At 31.1% G+C, this 25,236-nt stretch overlaps 1 protein-coding gene across 3 annotated transcripts in view; it reads right to left on the bottom strand.

Annotated features, from left to right (window-relative positions):
• Positions 1–1,947: 1,947 nt before the first annotated feature.
• LOC134715068 (ras GTPase-activating protein 1-like) overlaps positions 1,948–25,236 on the bottom strand; it is a 41,249-nt gene continuing 17,960 nt past the window's right edge. The window contains exons 11-25 of one of the 3 annotated variants that reach the window (XM_063576947.1): positions 24,939–25,012; positions 24,543–24,633; positions 23,772–24,013; positions 23,138–23,214; positions 17,472–17,595; positions 17,075–17,126; positions 15,748–15,907; positions 15,039–15,181; positions 14,029–14,144; positions 11,637–11,723; positions 10,872–10,939; positions 8,969–9,057; positions 8,085–8,162; positions 7,693–7,824; positions 1,948–4,598 (exon numbers count right to left, since the gene is read on the bottom strand). In XM_063576947.1, coding sequence (XP_063433017.1) covers positions 4,530–4,598; positions 7,693–7,824; positions 8,085–8,162; positions 8,969–9,057; positions 10,872–10,939; positions 11,637–11,723; positions 14,029–14,144; positions 15,039–15,181; positions 15,748–15,907; positions 17,075–17,126; positions 17,472–17,595; positions 23,138–23,214; positions 23,772–24,013; positions 24,543–24,633; positions 24,939–25,012 — 1,602 coding nt within the window. In that variant the 3' untranslated portion in view covers positions 1,948–4,529. Of the gene's footprint in view, positions 4,599–7,692; positions 7,825–8,084; positions 8,163–8,968; positions 9,058–10,871; positions 10,940–11,636; positions 11,724–14,028; positions 14,145–15,038; positions 15,182–15,747; positions 15,908–16,660; positions 16,713–17,074; positions 17,127–17,419; positions 17,596–23,137; positions 23,215–23,771; positions 24,014–24,542; positions 24,634–24,938; positions 25,013–25,236 lie in introns of all 3 variants that reach the window. The other 2 variants (XM_063576946.1, XM_063576945.1) reach the window with 2 other exon arrangements.

Here is a 25,236-nt window from a genome sequence, read left to right as displayed (position 1 = left end):
TTGCCAAAAGTCGTTTAAATCACACAGCTAATCCTTCAGTCCTTTTGGTTATCCTGCCACTTCACTCACAGTCGTTTTGTAATTCTTGTAATTTCATAGTTTTAAACTTTAAAGGAAGCAAAATGTAATTGTTTAGAAGCATAATGGAAGTAAATACGTTTTTATCATACATTTTTTTACTATATGCGTATCAATTTTTACGGATGGTTTAAGAAAATTTGTAAAATATCTTATAAAATCTGAAGAGTTTTTAGCATACCAAACAAATGTGAAAGATACAATATATTTGAAAAAAAATAGCTGTTTTTATCAGATACACGTCCCTGTCTGCTCTTGTCATAATAATAATAATGATGATCTCTCGAATCATTTGTTATAGTAATTGTTAATCATGCTTTTGTCAAGTAATTGTTGAGAGAATTTCAAACCAAACACACTATTTGGTACGAGTTCAATAGTTTTTTGTTGTTATAAAAAATGTATTAGTGTAGCACCAAAGTCAGAGGGTAACATTGTCTATGCCTTAATCATGTGCGACATCTTCTTATTACACAGCAGATGGACGTACACATTGTGACACAATGACTTTTTGTTAGGTACTATTCTTTCTCAAAAACAATAAAGGGAGAGTTGAGATGTCACGCCACATTTTTGAGCATGTTAAAAGTCATGAGCCTTTGTATGTCTTGTATGTGTGTTTAAAAAAAATGGTTCAGTAATGTTTCAGATAAGTATTACGTCCATTTTCTCTGAACTAGTACACATTTTCGTTGAGGGGGCAGCTGAAGTCATTCTCCTTTGGGTGGATTTTCTCGCTGTATTTGTTGTCTTGGTCTATTTTCTGAACTTAGTTCAGGTTGTTTCTCTTTGACACATTCCCTGTCTCAATTTTAAACTTTTGTCATACCAATAAATGCATAAATATATGTTAAGAACAATAAGAAACTGTGTGGCCGAATCCAACACAGATGAAGCAACTGTGGCTTGAACAGTCTTTGCCGAAACATCCCAAAAGTGCCATTTCTTGTGTTTTATAGAGAAATCACAATCATAAAATTGAGAATGGAAATGGGGAATGTGTCAAAGAGACAACAACCCGACCAAATAAAAAAACCAACAGCAATGACTGATTGGCTGGTGATAGCAATTGTACCTTATTTTCTGTGGGTAAGAAAAGGAGGAAACTTTTTCAATCACTTGGTACAGTATTTACATGACCCATAAATACCAGAAATGTAGAATATGTTTCAACAGATCCTTAAGTTATGAAATAATCAGCCCTATGCCATTATTTTCTATATAGTTGACAGTAAAATTGAAAATGGAAATGGTAGTTAGTGAGAAAAGATTTTTCAATATTTTTTTTAGATGGATAATTAAATTCAAAAAATTATTCTTTTCTGACTTAATAAAATTATTAAAGAATATTAATGTAGAATCAACCATACAATATTCCTTCAGAATTTTGATCTTGATTAGCTAAGTACTTTCAGACAGATGAAGATTTCCAATAAATTTCAACCAGAACCCATGTAGAACTGCCTTGTTGTACCAAGACTCTTATATTCAGTCCAGTGTATTATAAGGTATGAAAAGATTCTGTGTTGTAGTTTGATTTGATTTGACCTTAACGCCAATTTTAAGCACCACTTTTGATCTATTTCGATGCAGCTAGTTTTTATTGGTGGAGGAAGCCGGAGTGCCAGGAGAAAAAGACCTACCTTTGATATGAAATCTGACATTCCTAGTCAATAAAGATTTGAGTCGAGTGCACACACACAAGCAGGGCTCAAACTCACAACCTCAGTGTTGACTGGCTAGTGATTACAGTTGTAACTACTTAGACCACTCTGCCACCAAGGCCCCTGCATTGTCGATTGAAAGCAGAAGCAATACAGATATTGAACAATGAGAATCCAGAAAAATCCAGAATATAGAAAACAACCATTATGTATTTCAGCAGCCAGAGACTGCACACTTTTATTAAAATATTGCACATGTGCTTCTTTAAAATATTACAAAATATCATTTAAAAAAAATCTATTTTTACCTTAATAGCTAACTTATATGACTATTATGTACTTTCTTAATATAATAAATCAAATAAAAAACAATAATGTATTTAAGGGATTTAAATTAAAGTCAAATATAAATATTAAATTATGTTTTCATATGTACAGTAATGTTAGAAATTCATAAACATATTTTATCATACATAAATGTTATAAACTGGCAAAAAAAGCGTCTTTGTGTGGCAATGCCGAATGTAAAGGAAAACCTCCTAAAACTTAGTCTAGAGAGTTTCTAGAACTAAATGACAATCTATAACACTTCTCAAAATTAACATTACAATGTTATAGATAACCATTCATAAAAAGTTTGATCAAATTGCATTTAATATTCCTAGACTAAGAACTTTTGTGGTTTGATTACCTGACAACAAAATTGGACATTGACTTTCAAACAAAAAGTATTTATAAGAAGATATTTTTGTTCAATTTAAATGATTAAGCATATGAAGACTTTAATATTAAAGCTTATTTCTATATCATAAAAAGCTTTCAATTATATTATTAACAGAGAAATTAATTGTTATTTCCTTGCAGGAATTTTGAAATTAATAAAGACATGAGCCAGCCCATATATGGAATGATTCCCTGATATTTAACAGTCAAAACAAAAACATTCAATGAATGTTAGACACAGGCTTATTTTAATGATAAATTATTTAACTTGGCACATGTTTATGACTTTTTTCATACAGTTTGCATAAGAGACAGGAGATATGTAGTATGACTAAATGTTAACATGGACATCAAAAACTATGAGGAAATAAAGAACATATATAAGAATTGTATTCTGTTATGTGTGAATGTAAAAAGAAACTACAGGTAAAACATGGCTTAGTAAGGAACCACATTCTAGTAAAAAAAAAAATCATTTTGAAACAACGTTTCCTAATTGCTTTCTCTCTCATTTTTTACCGAATAAAATATTTTTTAAAAGTTTGTATTTGTTTCAAAGCTACAATGTAAGACTTGTATAGAACTACAAACAAGTTGGTCGATTAAAATTTTATTTATAAACTGTAGTCTCAAACTACAGACTTCTTCCAAGTATGCAAATAAACCACTATTGTAGATTCTATATTTTAGTGGGTAACCATTTTTTGTGGATTGAGGAAAAAGATTGTATTTTTTTTGATATCTGAAATCATAGTTTTGTCTGCATATAAGCCTATAGAATTTTTTTATTTTTGCAAAACATTGAAAATCATGGATGGTTCACCTATAACCACGAAATCCACAAAAATTGGTATTCTATGAATAATGATGAATTTACAGGAATTATTTAAATGACTGCCATCTTGTAAAGTAACAGCAAACTAAAGAAATTTTTTGCTGCCTTTTTCTTCTACACTGTTGGTGTGCAATTTCAATTCAATACTTTTTCATGGTAGAAGCAATGCTGGGTTTTCAGTACCTTGCAAGTAATGAGAAGGCACTTATTTCATATGATCCCAAAAATGATGCTATGTATTACTTTATTATGACAATTTAATTGATTTGGTCAGTATAAAATAAATATTCAGTACCAACAAACGTTTAGTCTGGGAAAGTAATTAAATTAAAATATCCATTAAAAAAATTGTGATTTATATAACAAATCTGATAAAAAATAGATTAAAATATGCACATAATTAAAAACTTTTATAAAATTTACTTTGTTTGCAGATGAAATGTAGTAGAAATCTCTTTGGGACAATAGATATTTTAAATGATTTATAAATACATTTAATTTTAAGGATGATTAACAGGTTGAGAAAAAAATATCAAAAGGAGGCTCTTAGCTAAAGGATATCTAAGATGTCTGAATTTGATATCAGAATGTTCTACCTTTCCAATAATGTAATGAGAAATATAAAAGTTTAAAGCACTTAAAAATCAGTATCACAGGCAGAAAAAAATACATTAATTTGAACACATAAGCTTGAGGCACCAATTCATCATTTGTGTCATACATTAACAACAATGCTATCAATAAACAATTACAAAGACCATTTTCAAAACAGAGCACAACATAAGTTACTTCCCTTTCTTTATGAGTGAATTCTTAATAATATTCATTATTCTTACAATGAGGATTGCTTCCATGAAGTAGCATATATCTTTAAAGAAGTTATGTTTTTAAGCAGAACACTTATATTTAGTTCACTCAAACACATAATTTGAAGAAAAAATAAGTTTTGAGGGTCTTTTAAATTCTTAAAGATCACAGATTTTACATAAAAAAAATCTTATTAAAAATGCATCAATGGTGGCCAATGTTTAAAGCTAATGTAAATCTGCCACTACTGTAATATCACAGCCTATACTGGTTTAACATAAAGGTAATGCTAGGAAACCAGTGGATCATAATCAACCAATCAGTTGCTCTGTAAGTGAACTACACTTAATGAACCAATCAGATTCACTTTTACAAGTGATCGAATAAGGTTTTGAACACATTCAGAATTAGTTCTTCTTTCATCAAGTCATATATCTTTTCTTGTGATCGGTCAAAATTTCTGTAACTGCAACCAGTTTCGTTAATGAAGGCTGAAAATCATAATTAAGTTGATTAAAGAATTTTCAATTAAAAGATACATTTACAGTATATTTTTTTTTTTAAATCGGAGCAAACTCACATACCCCAATCCCCCACATTGTTACTGGGAAAACAAAACCTCATGGGTTTCCTAAGTTCAAAGATTCCTAATTCATGAACAAGTCATGTGATAAAAATTTCTTGTGGATATGCACTCTACATATTATGTCCACATTAACTAATCAAAGAGCTGAATAGCTCTGAGGGGAAAGACGGCCCTTGTCTATTTTTTATATGGGGGGTAGGTATCTTTTGATAGTCTTCATATAAAGAATAAAACAAGAATGTGTCCATAGTACACGGATGCCCCACTCGCACTATCATTTTCTATGTTCAGTGGACCATAAAATTGGGGTCAAAACTATAATTTGGCATTAAAATTAGAAAGATCATATCATGGGGAACATGTGTACCAAGTTTGAAGTTGATAGGACTTCAACTTCTTTAAAAACTACCTTGACCAAAAACTTGAACCTGAAGCGAAAGGACGCACGGACAGACGAACGGAGGCACAGACCAGAAAACATAATGCCCCTCTACTATCGTAGGTGGGGCATAAAAAAGAACAGCTAGAACATGTAGACAGGTTGACAATAGAGAAGTCAATTGTTGTTGTTTAATCTAATTTTGTTTCCTTAGTTTAGGATTCAATTTGGACCAAGAGATCTGCATCTTCTAAATCTAAACATTCGATCAAAGTTGATAATTCATTATGTAAAATTCAACCGATTTGTGTCATTTAACAACAACTACAATGTTTTCTGAAATCTGAATTGTTTACCACTGAAGTGCAGGCTAGGCCATTTTCCATTTTTGGTGACAGTACTGTAAGATTTTTATTTTTTTCTTAAGAAAGTTAGGACTAAAAAATCCATTCAGTTTTAAATTTCCATTGATAAAGTTTCCAGTTACAACTCTCATCACAGGGATACAGGTACTAATAAAAAATAATATGATTGATTTAAACTATGTGAAGCTTGTTTCCAGATCCTAAATTTTGAAATATTTGTAAATTTCATGAATAAAAAGGTTTAAACTATAAAGTGCAACTTTTAAAAAAATATTTTTTTACCATTACAATGATTTATTTGTTGATAGACTACTAATCATATACTAAATGTTACATTTTAAAATTTATTTAGTGGATAATTACTCATAAATTGGGGTGCTCCTGATTTGGAGGAAGATTCACAAAACAGAATTTTACAGAAAAAATGAAAAAAATTGTTTCTATCCCCAATCTCAATATATTTTAATATTGTCTATGTCCGTTAAACAGGGAAAAAAACTTGTTTTCCCCCTTTTTGCCCCTAATTACTTAATTATTTGAGCCATAACCATCCCTTTGTAGTATGGAAACTTGTGGTATAATTTCAGGGAGATTTATAAACTTAAACACAAGTTATTGACTGAAAATTACAAAAATGCTTATTTGGGCCCCTTTTTTGACCCCTCACTAATTGAAACCCCCCTCCCACGTTGGAGCAAGAACCCCAAAACTCAATTCCAGCTTTACCTTTGTGGTAAGAAACCATGTAGCATAATTTAAGAGAGATCAATTCACTTAAATCAAAGTTATTGCCTGTAATCTAGAAAAATGCTTCTTTTTGGCCCTTTTTTGGGCTCCTTATTCCCAAATGTTCAGGGTTTATATTAACCCCAAAATAAATCGAAGCCTTCCCTTCTTTATATGGAACCTTGTGGTACAATGTCAGAGATATCCATACAGTTAAACAAGTTATTGTCCCAAAACTACAAAAATGCTTATTTTTGGCCCTTTTTTCCTAGACTGTTTTCGCCATAACCCTTAAAATACTCAACCTTCTACTTTATGGTATTAGCATTGTGGTACAATATCAGAGCAATTGAAATACTTATACACTATATAAATAACACATAGCTGAGAGGGTGATAGAGCAGATTGGTACCCCGAGAAAACATTGTCAAACGCGGCGAAGCCAAGGTTGACAATGCCTTTTCGAGGGGTTCCAATCTGCTCTATCACCCTCTTAGCTATGTGTTATTTAATTTATTATACTGAATGTCCTATCATTATTGGCTTTTACAGATTACTTTTATTTTAAAAGTATTTTCTATGACGTCACGTTCATAACAACGTTATGGGCATTAGAAAAAATACAACAAAAGTCAAGTAAGATGTTTTCATGTTTTATTTTATTTATTTTAAGTCGATAATAAAATCTGAGCCAAAACGTAGAACTTAAGCATTGTATTTAATTCTTTGCTGTAAATTCAATTCATTGTTTTTTGATTTATCGATTTCTGATTGGTCTAGACGAGTGGGTAACATTCAAAAAAATTGTCACCCGCTCAGCCATGTGATGGAGTAAATTGACACCCTCGTCTTAGCCAATCAAAATAAGTCATTTTAACGTGAAGTATAATAAAACTTATTGTCCTGAAACTAGATAAATGTATGTTTTTGGCCCCTTTGGGCCCCTAATTTCTAAACAGTTGGGACCATGACCCCCAAAAACAATCCCAACCTTCCTTTTGTGGATACAAACATTGTGTTAAAATATATTGATTTCTATTTACTTATACTTAAGTCATTATCTGGAAACCATCCCTCTTCGGACGACGACGTGATACCAATATACAACCAAATTTTTTTTAATTCTTGCTGTCATATAAAAATTGAATTTTCTTATAATGTGTGTTTAACTGTTGAAGCATCAATACATTTCAAATTGAAGAAAAAAACTTTATTCCTCAATTTAGCTTTGATGATTTCCGAACTTTAATGTAGAGTCAATGTTATAGATTTGTAGAGTTAATCATGAACTGAGTTGTTAATGTTTATGTCATTTTGTCTAAAGGAGACTTCACATTGTCAATCATACCACTTCTTCTTATCTTTATATTGGCTGTTGTCATTGATATTAAATATGATGTTGTATTATGTTCTCAACTATTGAAAACAAATTTTTACACCATTGTCAAATCCAAAATTCCATTTTTATAATAATCAATGATAAAATGAAAGTATTTAGCTATAAAAATGAACCAAATTGTTATTCCTACCATTGATTCACTGAGTTTCTTCAGATCGTTTAAGTGTGTGGCACATATCTGATGTACAGTAGCCAAATCTCTGGCCAGATCGTCCACTACCGATTCTGTTTTCTGGCTGTCACAGATTTTATCTTGGTTTATCTTAAAATTCAAGGTTTAACAAATATTAAAATTAAGGATGCAGTGAATGGTTTAAAATTAGAAAAAAACAGTCTTTTAAACTTTTTTTTAATAACCTGCAGGTCCATTATATTAAGTTGGCTTAAAAGGGCTAAAAAATAATTGGTTTAAAGAAATGGAAAATCAAACTAATATGAATTGAATTTATAAAGATTTTACCACACAAAATACTTTTTAAGATTGATTTTAATTTCCATATAGGAAAAATGTTCAAAACTTACAGATAGATTATCTAGGAACATAACCATTCTTGGCTTATTTTTCTTGATGAATGGATTGATTACTTCCATGAACGATTCCTGAAAAACAAAAATATGAATTATTCATAATGTAACTCTGTAGTAACAGTCCTAATATTAATCCAACGAATAAATAACAAAATATTTTTGACCTGACAAGCAGAAAGTATAATATCTAGAACTTGACTTCAATATTTGAAAAGAAATCTGTTTTATAATGTAATGAGCTGAATAGCATTAGATGCACTGTTTTCATTTTGTGTCAGTTAAGAAAGGAACTTTTTTTCATTTCACATTGTGATACTGTGGAATAATTTATTTTTGTGGGTACTAATTTTTCGTGGTTTGAGTAAAACTTGCATTTTGTGGATATTTAAATTCCTGGTTTTGGCAAAGTCTGCATACATTCCTTCAATAATTTGGCAATTTGTTTAATGTTTGAATTCCTGGTTCCCTTGTACCCACGAAATCCACGAAAATCGGTATCCAATGAATATTAATGAATCCACAGTAGTCATTATATTATTCAATAATCTATTCCTTTCCTGTACCATCTATCACACTAGGATATTAACAAAATTAAACCTTTTAAATTAAAAATACTTTTGGACAACCACTGGTAAGATCCACCATTTTCTAAGCTGTTTTTATTACATGCAATTTTTTAAAACACATATTTTCCAGGTACCTTCAAGTACTCAGATGGTAAAATAACTGAACAAATATTGAAAAGTCAGAATTATTGATTTTTTTCTATCCAAACTTTTGGTGTCCATTTTTTGTAGTGATGGATAGCCCAAGAACATGTCATATATATTGGAATCAGAAAAATTTGTAAATACTGAAAAGAACTGGAAAAATCTTACCTTAGCACCAAATTCTACAAGATTGGCTAAGTTCTGTAAGGCTTTAGCTATTAACTTTAAAGTTCTGGAAGCTGTCTCTGTTGGAGTTTCTGTATAACACAGTATATTGTAATATATTGTTTTCTTTACATTAACAATTAGACAGCAAATTATTATTTCTTGATTTTAGTTTTTACAATATTTATGATTTTTTTTATGTTTTGTCGTCTTGTCGGTTATTGTATCAAGAAAACTTGTGTTGTTATCTTGTATATAACATCATGAAAACAGCAAATAACATGTATTTCACAATCTCTTTGCCATAAGACTGTTTCAAAATTCTATCAAATTAAAAGCTGCCCTTATAAAAAAAAGCTATTTTCATTGAATGATCTATCAACCTTAAACCATTTCTTCATGAAACTCTTTGGCATCAACATACGGCAACAATTACCATTGTGAATAAAATTTCCAGGATATCAATTTTAAAGGATTGAGGAAAAATTTGTAAGGGTTCCGCGGAACCCAGTGTCTCGCCTACTTTTGCTGTAAATCACAGGCTCAACAAAAATTAGGAAAAAAATCAATAAAAATATTCCTCTTGATACTATCTTTTGATTGTAAGAAGCTTCTGTCCAAGTTTGGTAAAAATCTAGGATAGTTAATGAATCTAATAAATGTTTTGAAAACTTTAACTGCAGACTGTATGAAGTATTAACTGGAAGAAAATCTAAGTCCATTTAAAAGTAAAATACAGAAAAAATGGAGTTATCTTTTTACAAAATTTACTTCTGGATACTATCTTATGATCATAAATAAGCTTCTGTCCAAGTTTGGTACAAACCAAGGATAGTTTAAGAAAGTTATTAAAATTCTAAAAACTTTAACCACAGAGTGAATGTAATGTTTCCCCACAGAAAAACTAAGTCCATTTAAAAGTAAATAAAGAAAAAATGGATTTTTTTTTTTACAAAATTTACTTCTGGATTCTATCTTATGATCATAAACAAGCTTCTGTCCAAGTTTTGTACAAACCAAGGATAGTTTAAGAAAGTTATTAAAATTCTAAAAACTTTAACCACAGAGTGAATGTAATGTTTCCCCGCAGAAAAAACTAAGTCCATTTATAAGTAAAATACGGAAAAAATGGAATTTTATTTTTACAAAATTTTCTTCTGGATACTATCTTATGATCATAAACAAGCTTCTGTCCAAGTTTGGTACAAACCAAGGATAGTTTAAGAAAGTAATAAAAATTCTAAAAACTTTAACCACAGAGTGAATGAAATGTTTCCCCGCAGAAAAAACTAAGTCCATTTATAAGTAAAATACGGAAAAAATGGAATTTTATTTTTACAAAATTTTCTTCTGGATACTATCTTATGATCATAAACAAGCTTCTGTCCAAGTTTGGTAGAAATCCAGTATAGTTTAGGAAAGTTATTAAAATTTCAAAAACTTTAACCACAGAGTGAATATTTGTGGACGCCGCCGCCGCCGGAAAGTAGGATCGCTTAGTCTCGCTTTTTCGACTAAAGTCGAAGGCTCGACAAAAAGGAATTTCATAGATACAATATTTCATTTATCAAATATTATGTATACAAGTTTACTATAATTTTGTATGATGTTGAATATTTAATTTCACTGTTTTTAAACCTTTAAAAACCTAAAAAATTAACGAAAACTAATAAATATTCAACAAATAACGAACAATTAATTAACCATTCCAAGTCATTACTGATTATTAAAACTGGAAACACCAGAACCAAATCCTTTTTTTGGTTTAATCAATGATCAGCTATAGAAATGAATATTTTCTTTATCATGTTGGCTGTTTTAAACTTTAATAACAAATTTTAATGTAATTTTCTGTAAATGACAAATCTATTTTCATAAAACTGATTGTTTAAGAAACATTACATACCTGTAATTAAGTTGAAAGACTTTGGATTCAGAATAGCTGGACATAATAACCGTAAAAATACAAAACCACTGAAATGTAATAAGATGAGTAATGTTAAATGAGTATATTGTAAATTCAAATTGATGTGCGAACTAAATTATAACAAACCACTGATTAAAGGTCAAATTTCAAGATCTAAATAACAAGATTTCAAAAATTTTGTGAAATAAAATCATAACTGAAATTCTGAATGCACGTCTTTAATATTGTGAAAACAGTAACTGTCACACTTTCCCATGAATTAAAACATCACAGTATTTTTTAACTTATTATTTTATCTAATGTGAGCATTTAGTTGATTGACGAATCAATCTTATTGTTAACACAATTCCATTGTTGAATCAGAACAGTTACTATAGAATATTCTACTTTGATTGAGCAGCAAATATTTATACCTGTATCATAAAAAGGATAAAATCTTCTGAATTGTATTTTTAACATGCTAACTCACAAGCTGACACTTTGCAACATTATAAAAATACCCAGATTTGATATGATTACCAATGAGACAAGACAATTCTCACTACCTGGACATATCATTTTAACTCATAGCCACCAAGTATTTGTTTCATAATATTGTTTTCAGCAGAGAAGCAAAGTCAGATTTGTAGTTGTGACAAGCTGCAGCTCTGAAGCTATAAAAGAGTACATGTACCAAAGACATGTGAGATGGTTACTTTTGGATATAGTGAAATATAAAAATGCATATGGTCTGAACTATCCTACCTTACAACCCTCGTTTTCACACTATCATCACTTGGCCATTTGACAGCAACAGTCTTTTGTAAACAACCACATATATAGCGTAACACTCTACAAAAGATAAAACCAATATATAGTTAACGTTTTTAACCATGGTCATACATTTTTTGTTGTTAAATACCTGTAATCAACAAGACAAACCATGGTCATACATTTTTTGTTGTTAAATATGTTTTTATTGTGGTTTATCTGTTTATCTATTTCTTTTTAAGCATCAGCTTATTCATACAGCCAAATTCTCTTTCTTCTTACACATGTCATTATCAATTTTCTCCTATTTTTTTCAACTTTTTTAAGGAGGTGATGTCTAAGGCCAAAAAATATATGAAATAAATAACAAGAGTGCACACACTGAAATGTCTCGCCTTCTTTACTAATCATTGATATAATGTTGATAGTCCTAAGTATAAAGCTTTATTACAACTGTCACATAAACTTAACATTAACCAAGATAGCTAAACAAAGACCAATGAACCATGAAAATGAGGTCAAGGTCAAATGAACCATGCCAGGCAGACATGTACAGCTAACAATGCTTCCATACAACAAATATAGTTGACCTATTATTTAAAGTTTAAGAAAAATAGACCAAAACACAAAAACTTAACACTGTGAAATGAACCGTGAAATTGAGGTCATGGTCAAATAAAACCTGAGGGACTGACATTTAGATCATAATATACTTCAGTACACCACATATAGTTGACCTTTGGCATATAATATTAGATAAAAAGACCAAAACTTAAAAAAATAACTTTGACCACTGAACCATGAAAATGAGGTCAAGGTCAGATGACATCTACCCGCTAGACATGTACACCTTACAATCATTCCATGCAACAAATATAGTAGACCTATGGCATAAAGTATGAGAAAAACAGACCAAAACACAAAAACTTAACTATAACCACTTAACCATGAAAATGAGGTCAAGGTCAGGTGACACCTGCCAGTTGGACATGTACACCTTACAGTCCTTCTTTACACCAAATATACTATCCCTATTGCTTATAGTATCTGAGATATGGACTTGACCACCAACACTTAACCTTGAAAACTGATCCATGAAATGAGGTTGAGGTCAAGTGAAAACTGTCTGACGGGCATGGGGACCTTGCAAGGTACACACATACCAAATATAGTTATCCTATTACTTATAATAAGAGAGAATTCAATATCACAAAAATTCTGAACTTTTTTTTCAAGTGGTCATTGACCATGAAAATGAGGTCAAGGACATTGGACATGTGACTGAAGGAAACTTCGTAACATGAGGCATCTAATATACAAAGTATGAAGCATCCAAGTCTTTCACCTACTAAAATATAAACCTTTCAAGAAGTGAGCGAACACCCCCGCCGGATCACTATCCCTATGTCGAGCTTTCTGCAACAAAAGTTGCAGGCTCGACAAAAATGAGGACAATATGAAAAATGTGAAACTTGACAAAAGACTTATGTCCAAGTAAATAAGACATGTTATACAAATCTTATTCAGAAGCAATCTATAGCTTCAATACACAAAAAGTCATCTCATGGGTAGAAATAACTCAGCTGACTTCCATTTAAAAAAATGCTATGTTTAAATGAGGATTGTTCTGTCTGATTCAGATAAGGATTCTAATAGTGTTATGTTTGTCATTTCTCTCTATATATCATGATATGAATTTCTGCCTTGCACTTAATTTCATTTGTGGAATGATTTAATGTTAGGTATAACTTGTTTGTAGTCAGGTTGGGTAAACAGCACAGATTAGTAGTGTGGATATAGAAATTTTCATGGATATCATTTTTTTGTGGATCAAATATATTTTTTTTGTATTTGGTTTTGCCAAAAACTGCATACAATCACACTTGCACTTAGATAAACATATTTCTTGTCTATCGACACATCTGAAATCAACAATAAATTGTTTACACAGTGATATGTCTCACTAATCAGCAGAAATTTCAGAAAAAAGACAATCAAATGAGCAGCACATTAAAATCACACTATATTTGTATAGATACAAACCACTAACACAAAATGAACAAGTAAAACTGTGAACTACTTCTCACTGATGATACACCCGCCGAAATATTTGGGTAAAGAGGAAGTTGTTAAGTGATGAATCTAAAAAAACTCATCACACAGTATAGCTGACTTATATAAACCGTGAAACCAAATTTCAGAAAGTTGTATTGTAGTTCTTGAGATAAATGCGACGAAAATATTAATGTGACTGACAGATGGATGGACAGACACAGGTAAAACAGTACACCCCCCTTTTTTTTAAAGCAGGGGTATAATAATTATACATATAGAAGACAAGACCACACAGTCATATATTTTGAAGACTAACACATTATACACTTACGGTGGACAGCTGTCTTTAGAATTAAATATACTCTCTGTCATTTCTGTCAGATTCTTCTGAAAGTTATCTCTGTTGGTGACTATGTTTTCATTTGGTTCTAACATGGCTGGATTTAACTGTAATGTAAAATATTATCATACAGACAACTCTACTCAAATTGCATTATACTGTTATATGTATTGGAATTAAAACCACAAAACCATATGATTTCCTATGTAAAAGAATTTTCTTTTATATGAATAGTTCAACAAGAGTGCCTACACTGAAAATTCTCTACTGACTGATATGTACCTGTTGCATGAATTCCATATACCAAATATTGTTATCCTATTACACTATTTATTAGTGAGAATATTTTAAACAGTCATTGGACCCAGTTCTGATATAAACTTAACCTGACTACTGAAGCATGTTATTTGGGTTGAAGTCTGATAATATTAACATGGTCTAATCCTGAAAATAATCTATACAAATTTTGGTTTATATTTTGTATATTATACCATCTTACTCCTTCAAATTTATTTTGTAAATACACCTAACTTACCGTTTCAATCCATGAAATCTTGTTCCTTTAAACTTATTTTGTAAATACACCTAACTTACCGTTTCAATCCATAAAATCTTGTTCCTTCAAACTTTTTTTTGTAAATACACCTAACTTACCGTTTCAATCCATAAAATCTTGTTCCTTCAAACTTTTTTTTGTAAATACACCTAACTAACTGCTTAAATCCATAAAATCTTGTTCCTTCAAACTTATTTTGTAAATACACCTAATATATTGTTTCAATCCATAAAACCTTGTTCCTTCAAACTTATTTTGTAAATACACCTAACTTACCGTTTAAATCCATAAAATCTTGTTCCTTCAAAATTATTTTGTAAATACACCTAATTTACTGTTTCGATCCATAAAATCTTGTTCCTTCAAACTTATTTTGTAAAAGCACCTAACTTACTGTTTCAATCCATTAAACAAATCATAGCAATGAATTACTACATGTACCCACCTCACACGACAGTTTACTGTCTATAATCTTTAAAATATATTCCTTGACAGCGTCACTGACAAACTGAGAAGCAGTCATTTTCATGTACTGGTCCATTAAAGTTGTGGCAAGAGACGTAGCTCTAAATAACGTAGATACTTCCTCTGAAATATAATAAAGATATCAGAATGAAATGTTCACATAGTTGTGTGATATGGTAACTCAGGAACTTATAAAATATACAGCTAGTTTAAAATAAGCCTTTGAACTGTTTATTTCATAATTCTTTTGTCAAAAATGAAGTATTTTATGGTGTTTCATAGCAACTGCATTTTACCTACATATGTGCAAAAACACCATTTCACAAGAATCAATAAATCAGAAAATGTTTTTCTTCTTGTTTTTTTATACAATCTTTTTGTTTGTAAATGGATTACAGAATTGTTGCAAAACCTATTTTGTATTAAAGTGTAATTCATTTATTGCTTCAATATGTTTCTAAATAGCATAATTAATGGTTATAAATTCATGTAAAACCTTATCTTTATGCTCTGGATCACTAGACCTTGTTGTAATGCTAGAATTTATTTCATTGCTAACACAAGAAATCATCAAGATAATTGCAGGATATACTTAGTGTTTTAATTGTTTTAGTTCGCTTCCTGACCATGAGGACATATTTGCCACTGATCTTTTGGCAAACAATCAATCAATATTTCTAAAAACTTACCTTCTCTGTTAATTTCAAAATCATTCATTGTTTTCAGTATAACTTTTTCTTGCTTTTCATGTCTGAAAATTTGTAGTAAAGCTTTGGCTAATGGAATTCTTTCACTACTACACATGTTGAATAGTTCTAATAGGTTTATCAGGTCACCATTTAATATAAGCTGAAATTAATAAAGACACTTATAATATAACTGCCAAAAAAAAAAACCCAATATAAATGTGAATAAAGAAGAGTTAAAATTAAAGTCTGAAATTAAAATTTCCTCCAAATTACCCTTTTTGAACTTTAAAGACAAAAATTTGATTAAGTTATGGGGCTTACAGAGAGAAATCAAGCTCATTTGTGTCAAAAATATTCAGTGGTATATTTACCATTTCATAACTGATGTCAAATATCTACCCAATTTAACAGTTTATAAATACTTATTAACATTATATTGATTTCCTAACATCTTCAAAGAATATAAACATCTAACAAAGTTTCAATATAGTATTTCAGTTGTATTCATTGATTCATTGGTGAATGCTTTAAGCCGCAACAGCACAAAAAGAGTTATATTTAATATCTCTTTTAACAGTAATCTGTTCCATTTTTCCTTCACCATAATATGTAGGTTGAAACTAACTCATTTTTTGATGGCCTCAGATCCTGGTCCTATAAAAACTACTTTTTGGGGATAATAAACCTTGTTAGTGGTGGGTCTTACCTCCTTTAATGTGGAGTATTTATCTTCAGGCATGACAATCTCATGTTGGTACCTAGCCCTGATTCTTACCTCCTTTAATGTGGAGTATTCATCTTCTGGCATGATAATCTCATGTTGGTACCTAGGCCTGATTCTTACCTCCTTTAATGTGGAGTATTTATCTTCAGGCATGACAATCTCATGTTGGTACCTAGCCCTGATTCTTACCTCCTTTAATGTGGAGTATTTATCTTCCGGCATGAAAATCTCATGTTGGTACCTAGCCCAGATTCTTACCTCCTTTAATGTGGAATATTTATCTTCAGACATGACAATCTCATGTTGGTACCTAGCCCTGATTCTTACCTCCTTTAATGTGGAGTATTTATCTTGTGGCATGATAATCTCATGTTTGTACCTAGCCCTGATTCTTACCTCCTTTAATGTGGAGTATTTATCTTCAGGCATGACAATCTCATGTTGGTACCTAGCCCTGATTCTTACCTCCTTTAATGTGGAGTATTCATCTTCTGGCATGATAATCTCATGTTGGTACCTAGGCCTGATTCTTACCTCCTTTAATGTGGAGTATTTATCTTCAGGCATGACAATCTCATGTTGGTACCTAGCCCTGATTCTTACCTCCTTTAATGTGGAGTATTTATCTTCCGGCATGAAAATCTCATGTTGGTACCTAGCCCAGATTCTTACCTCCTTTAATGTGGAATATTTATCTTCAGACATGACAATCTCATGTTGGTACCTAGCCCTGATTCTTACCTCCTTTAATGTGGAGTATTTATCTTGTGGCATGATAATCTCATGTTTGTACCTAGCCCTGATTCTTACCTCCTTTAATGTGGAGTATTTATCTTCAGGCATGATAATCTCATGTTGGTACCTAGCCCTGATTCTTACCTCCTTTAATGTGGAGTATTTATCTTCAGGCATGATAATCTCATGTTGGTACCTAGCCCTGATTCTTACCTCCTTTAATGTGGAGTATTTATCTTCAGGCATGATAATCTCATGTTGGTACCTAGCCCTGATTCTAATTGAGCCCAGATCACCACCTTTTATTATACTATTAGAAGGATGTAAGGGATACCATTTATCAAGGGTCTCTCCAGCCTCAAAATCTTGATATTTTATCACAATCTGAGCTGTAAAATAGAATCCAACACTGTCATATAAATATTAACAGTTTATCACTATGACATAAACAGTTAACTACTATGTAATGAACATAATATGTCATGCACATAAAGAGTTTGCCATCTAAGAGTTTAAGAAGATAATTATGCTTGAGGGAGAAAGTTATAATCAAAGAGCAGAATGCTCTGAGGGATACGATTGCCATAGTTTTCATTGACACATGTATAGCAGTTCTGCCAAATTTTCATTAAACAAATGCATGAGATTTGGCCAAATTTGAAAAGATCAAAGAGGAAAAAAATAGATCCAAGAATACTGCCGCAAAAAAGCATGAACATGCGTGAGTCTCAAGCATTTTTGGCCAGTAACCCTGGTATAGCTGGATAGTATTATTCTCTAAACTAATTCAACTGCACATGCAAAATGTAACAATCTAAATAGTCACTCAACTTAAAGAATAGCCAATCCCCGTTACAAGATGAAATATATGAGCCATGTACTTATTGTGTTTTATCGAATTATAGTTATCCTGTATCATTGTAAACTCGTACCACTAAAAAAAACTTGTACCAATGCAAACTCGTACCATTGCTTACTCGTACCAACTTATTTAAATGCATTCAATTGGTTTTAAATGATGAATATACATGATATATGTTACTTTCACCCAATACCTCTTAAGTCTGTAAAATGTATATAATTTGAAAGTACAATGACCAATTTGTAGCTAATGTTCCTTGTATATTGGATAGAAAATACTGTGGCCGATGTAGATAATTAAAGTATAAACAGTTTCACCCGAAGAAAATTTTTCATGAATAATTAAATCTTAGCAGTTAGTCAAAATGATTGCCAAAATTATTTTTACTGTCTATAAATAACAATGAAATGTTACTGATTCCTGTTAAGGGGGTCCGCATTTTCCCGGCAAAAAAAGAACATGGCTTTAAACAATTGTAAACATAGCATTCAATTTGTGATCATGGATTACAGCTTTAATTAACTTAAATTGGATATATATATTTTCAACATGTTCAATTTTAATAAGGTACAGTTAAAGCAATGTTTTAACTTTCCTCTGGATTAAGTTCTACAGTGGTGGATCCAGAACTTTTCCTAAGGGGGAGCCCGCTGACTGACCTAAGAGGAGGCCCGCTCCAGTCATGCTTCAATGATTCCCTTTATAATCAACCAAATTTTTTCCACGAAAAAAGGGGGGGGCCTGGATCCGCCTATGTTCTAGTTTGAAAGATCAGTTAAAACATTAATGCTTTAAAACATTCTTTATTTTTGTCTAAGTTTTCATTTAACTCCTGTGTAAAATTCAAGTAATTCAACTTTATTTCTATTAAGTTTACAAACAGAAACCCATAAAACATCATATTTTTTAATATATTTTTCTGAATGGTACGACTTCCCAGTAGTACAAGTTAACTTTTTTGGTTCCAATGCCATGGTACGAGTTAACTTTCCGTATCTTATCACCGTAATTCTAGGAGGAACCCTAAACTGGACCCCTGTTGTGTTCACTTATCGCTACACTGACCTTCGGTGCCATATCGGGAACGTTCGCCCTAATAACATGTTCGGTGCGAAGCTATATATAGAACGGCGGACCAGTGTAGGAGGAACCCCCTTTCTTACTCTTTAATTATTGAAGTTCCTTTGGGTCAGAGGGCATGACTCCTTTCCGTACACACTCCTCTGTTTACATTGAGATCGTTCTTAATATAATACGACGTTTATCGGCATTAACAAGTTAATTCTTCTTGACGAATACTTCGAAAAGGGAGACAACTCGAAACGATAATATGGAAGATTTCATTTCTGCTGAAGGGGTGTTATTGGTAATTTTTACGATGAAACATTTATTTAAATTTAAATTATGCATATAATTTAAAATAATGCAACAACAATAGCCCTCCATATGCAGACAGACATAGAAAGAATCCCATGAGTTTCAAATTAATCAATGAAGCGGGGAATCACTCAATCTGATACCCCTTGAAATCAGGAAAACTACACGCATGTGGGGTCTCACTAATTAGCGACAAAAAGCGTCAAGAAGCGACAAGAAGAAAAACTAGAGGCTCTAAAGAGCCTGTGTCGCTCACCTTGGTATATGTGAATAAAACAAAGGAAGCAGACAGTTCATGACAAAATTGTGTTTAGGTGATTTTGATGTGTTTGTACATCTTACTTTACTAAACATTCTTGCTGCTTACAATCATCTCTATCTATAATGAACTTGTCCGTGTAGTTTCAGTGGAAAATGTTAGTAAAAATTCACAAATTTTATGAAAATTGTTAAAAATTGATTATAAAAACGATAACTTCATAGGGGGTCAATTGACCATTTTGGTCATTTTGACCTATTTTTTAGTCTTAAATTGCTGTATATTATTGCTGTTTACAGTTCATCTCTATCTATAATAATATTCAAGATAATAACCCAAAACAGCAAAATTTCCTTAAAACCTTACAACCAGTTGACCCATTCATCTTAAAATTTCAGGGCAGATAGATTTTGACCAGATAAACAATTTTGCCCCTTGTCATATTTGCTCTAAATGCTTTGGTTTTTGAGATATAAGCCAAAAACTGCATTTTACCCCTATGTTCTATTTTAAGCCATGGCGGCCATCTTGGTTGGTTGGCCGGGTAAAAAAACACAAATTTTAAATTAGATACATCAATGTTGATTGTTGCTAATTTTGGTTTAATTTGGCCCAGTAGTTTCAGAGGAGAAGATTTTTGTAAAAGATATGGAAATTTACGAAAAAAGGTTAAAAATTGACTATAAAGGGCAATAACTCCTAAAGGGGTCAACTGACCAATTTGGTCATGTTGACTTATTTGTAAATCTTACTTTGCTGAACATTATTGCTGTTTACAGTTTATCTCCATCTATAATAATATTCAAGATAATGACCAAAAACAGTAAAATTTCCTTAAAATTACCAATTCAGGGGCAGCAACCCAACAACGGGTTGTCTGATTCATCTGAAAATTTCATGGCAGATAGATCTTCACTTGATAAACAATTTTACCCCATGTCAAATTTGCTCTAAATGCTTTGGTTTTTGAGTTATAAGCCAAAAACTGCATTTTACCCCTATGTTCTATTTATAGCCATGGCGGCCATCTTGGTTGGTTGGCCGGGTAAAAAAACACAAATTTTAAACTAGATACATTAATGATGATTGTGGCCAAGTTTGGTTTAATTTGGCCCAGTAGTTTCAGAGGAGAAGATTTTTGTAAAAGTTAACGCAGGACGACGACGACGGACGACGGACGCAAAGTGATGAGAAAAGCTCACTTGGCCCTTTGGGCCAGGTGAGCTAAAAATTAGTGACAAAAAGCAACAAGAAGCTATTTACCGACAAGAATACATTTTGTTATCACATATATATCAAAATAATTTTTTAGGATTATATTGAAAGATGAAGAAATAAAAAAAATTCGAGGAAGAGATTGTGTACTTTTTATTATCATATTGATAGATGAAGAAATTAAACATGTGTAAGAGCAAAGGAAATGTAAACGCTATAAAATGAAAATAAAAACAAAGATTTGTCACCTTCCTTTTGAAGGATTTAATAAAACAAAAACATGAAATATTATTTCCTTCCTAACTATACAATTATTTTATCCTGATAGGACCAACATTAGCTGTGGCTTCACTCTAAGGTAATACACAATTAAGAGCATCAAATGAGATTAACTAGGTGTGTGTCCTTTGTTTAATTGCTACAATAACATCCATTAACACCTTCATCAATTACACGCACCAGAATATACAATTATTGTACCGAATAGTGAACACCTGTTGAAAACTCAAGATTGTCATCAGTTTCCTTTAATCTTCAATCTATATGCATAAACATGATAAATATCGTTAAATGAGACAAAACACTAAATAAAATGATGAAAAATATTACCATTTTAATTATGTTTTCCTCTTGTTTGATTTCAGTTCTTAATTTGTATTTCACAATTTGTGTATGTATTTTCTGGACAATTATGCACAAATAATGCATTTTGCAAGTTAATTATATATTGTAAAAACAAATAAAAAGACAAAATATATTATTGTTCTAAAACACAAGTAAAAGTAATACCATATAAAAACGACAGGGTAAAGGTAATACTTCCTGTGATACCTTATAAAATATCATGTAAATAAATGTAGCAACTGAATTAGATTTACAAGTTTCATTTTTTCCCTATCTAAATTAACTTTCCTGTCGTTGAAATTGTTTTCTTTTGCATATTTTTTTAATATTTATTTCGAATAAGTAATATAAATAAAAAAATGTTTTCTTGTCGCTAAATAGTTTCTTGTTGCTAATATTATTCTTCTTGTCGCTTCTTGACGCTTTTTGTCTCTAATTAATTAGTGAGACCACGCATGGGCATTAATACATAAACAAACCGTGACTTGCGATTTGGAACAAGGACGTTTATTAAATGATATGATGAATGGTTCTCCATTTCTTTATGAGAGTACAGTATCAAATATCAGTTTCATAACGGTAAAATATAGAAATACTCCACTTCAGTACTTGTGACAGAAATATAATTATCGATCGGCTTTCAGAGAACTCTCGCAAGTTATCAAAATTTGGGAATTCCCTCTGACGTGTTTCTAAATTTATAAAAACACTAAATATAAATACTGTTTAATTCTGATTTTCCGTATTGTTAAAAACACGCATATAAGTCAAGGAAAATATCACACATGAAGATTATGAGTAAAACATTACAGGAAAGTTGTTTATGTTCAATTGTTTTGCTTGTTTTTACCTTTTAAAGCAAGACAATCATAAGAATCTGAGATGTTTCTGACTGTTTAGAATAAAACGAATGACGTGAGGGAGTGTATCATAGGGTCAACGGTAAAAGTCTACAGATTGCTTGACAGCAATCGTATCCAAAAAGTGTATTAATTTTAGAACACTGTATAGCCAGTCAAAGTTGTTAAAAACTTCCATATATATAACATTTTATGGAATGTAGTGTTTCCTCCAATCTTTACTGACTTCAAATTTTCTCGTATAGGGAGAGACAAATAGAGTAAACTGAAGTTTGCAATGTGTAATTATAAATATTCCTTTATTGTTGCTGACAAAACATCAAATATGTTGCTCATATATAATTTTGTTCCTACAGGATATTCACACATAGAACTGAACAATCAAATGATGTGATCATATGTACATATTTGTTTTGCACCTGTCCTATGTCATGAATCTGATGTTCAGCAATTGTCATTTGTTGATGTGTTTTATAAGTGTTTCTCACGTCTCATTTTTTATACAGATCAGACTGTTGGTTTTCCTGTTTGAATGGTTTAACACTTGTCATTTGTGGGACCCTTTATAGCTTGCTGTTCAGTGTGAGCCAATGCTCTGTGTTGAAGACAGCACTTTGACCAATAATGGTTTACTTTTATTGTGACTTGGATGGAGTTGTCTCCTTTGCACTCATACCACATCTTCTTATATCTATATTGTCATTATATATAGAACAACACAAATTAAGACATACCAATTTCTGTATCTTTTGATCTCCTATTTTGATTATAAACATTAATGCTGAAACCATCTACATCACTTGGTATATCTCTAGCAATAAAAACAAAAGAAGCATTATCTAAATGATAATTCAAAGGATAATGATATTTTTTTTTATACCAGAAGTAAGTATTAAATTGCGCAAGATTTCTATTATGTCAAGGAAAATGACAGAATGTGATTTATTGTTCACTTATGATACGCCAGCGTAAGAATTTAAACATTAAGTTAAAAGATATCTGATTGTGAAAACACATATTTACATAGTATAACAGTATAGCTAATTTCAATAAAGCGTAATATCAAATTTCAGAACATATGATTTGTAGATACTGAGAAAAATGCCATAAACCTTTGAAGCAGGGTTAAAATTTTAGTTTTAATTTACTTAAAATCTTGGAAGCTAAAGCCTACAAAAAATTGGTAATAATTGAAGAAAAAATATTTTCAATTAAAAAAGGCATCCTTTTCAAGTCCAAACAAAAAACTGAATATTAAAAATTTGGTCTGAAATGCTTAGTGTTATGAAGAACCAAAAATTCAGATACATCTTTTCCTGCCAAAAAACAATATATGAAACAAATTGAATTGAGACAATTACCACTTACTCTAAGACAAACTTTTCCTCCCAGTAACTTTTTAATTCTTCCTTCACAGCTGTCCGACAAACTTTAATTGTACTATTTAAATTCACTATACAATAAGGGTGTGGTAAGGTTTTAGTAGGTAATTGAGGGGCATCACCAATCTCTACCGTCAGGGTACGTAACTCCTTCAATCTTCTTGCCATGGCTTGTGACTTGATGGGTTGAGTGTTTACACAGTACGGTTTGAGAACTTTTAACCATCGCTGAAATGTCATATCATATCTTAATTCAATTTTTTTTTTAAAGTTGTCACAACCAATACAAGCCCCAAAAACATATTTATTGAGTGTAAGCAAGGCTTTTAATTTCACACTGAGAAATTCACACTATTCAAATCTTTCCTGTTTATTGCATTGTACAAAGCCATGAAATGAAAAATTAAACACAGCAAGATTTAACTTTCCAATCAAAGATCTAAATTGTGAAATAATAGATGCAAAAATTACATAAAAACATAGCATAAACATGTGAAAATGAGAGCTGCTGCTCACTTGTGATACCCCTGTCCAAATATCTTTTGGGTAGACAGGAAGTTGTTGAGTGATGAATCTGAAAATACATTACACAGTATAGCTGACTTATATATACCATGAAACCAAATTTCAGTGATCCTTTTATAGTTCGAGGAAAATGTGACAAAAAATATTCATGGAATGGACAGACAGAGGTAAAACAGTAAACCCCCACTTTTTTGAGAAAAAAAATGCTTTTCTAGAGCTCTACAACACCTACCTGTGCATCATCACCATTTTCAGCACAGAGATAATATAACTGGAAATGGTTGTAGGGGTTGGCATTCGTGATTAACTGGAAACAGTTTGGTCTGAAATTATATAGTAGTTATTGTATGGTAAGGAAAAAACATCAACAGGAAACAACTGGACATTTTATATTTATACTATGCTTGGTTCATAAAATAATTAATACTAACTGAAATGAAGTCAGCTATAGGAATGTAAAAAATGTACTTCTGTACTTCTGTACTAGTATTTGTTATAGATCTATCAAAACATGCATACATTTGTATTATCTTATAATTGAAATTCCTTTAATTGCAGAATTTTGGTACTTAGTTCATTATATTCCTTACTTACATGTCTTAAACATGTACATCTTATAATCTCATACCTGCCAAAGAAGCTGTCATGGACTGGATATAGTGAGCTGAAATTTAAGTCTATCAAGCCTTTAGGTCGAGATCTCTGAAAAAAGAAAACATCATCATGTATTTGTATTGATTTATATTGTCTATTTCAAGCATATGTTTGGATCACTTGGATCAACTATTACATGAATTCAATGACAAACAAAGTTAAACGACCTTGAAAATAAATTACTGCAAAATAAACAGGACAAGACTTTAATGTCAGAGAAAAAAAATTGTTTGTGAAAATAGGATTGTTTACAGTACATAAAAGAGTGACAA

The sequence above is a fragment of the Mytilus trossulus genome, chromosome 4 (genome assembly GCF_036588685.1).
Source record: "Mytilus trossulus isolate FHL-02 chromosome 4, PNRI_Mtr1.1.1.hap1, whole genome shotgun sequence".
Lineage (NCBI taxonomy): Eukaryota > Metazoa > Mollusca > Bivalvia > Mytilida > Mytilidae > Mytilus > Mytilus trossulus.
Note: the sequence above shows the minus strand (reverse complement) of the source record. Positions and strands in the feature narration are given on the sequence as shown.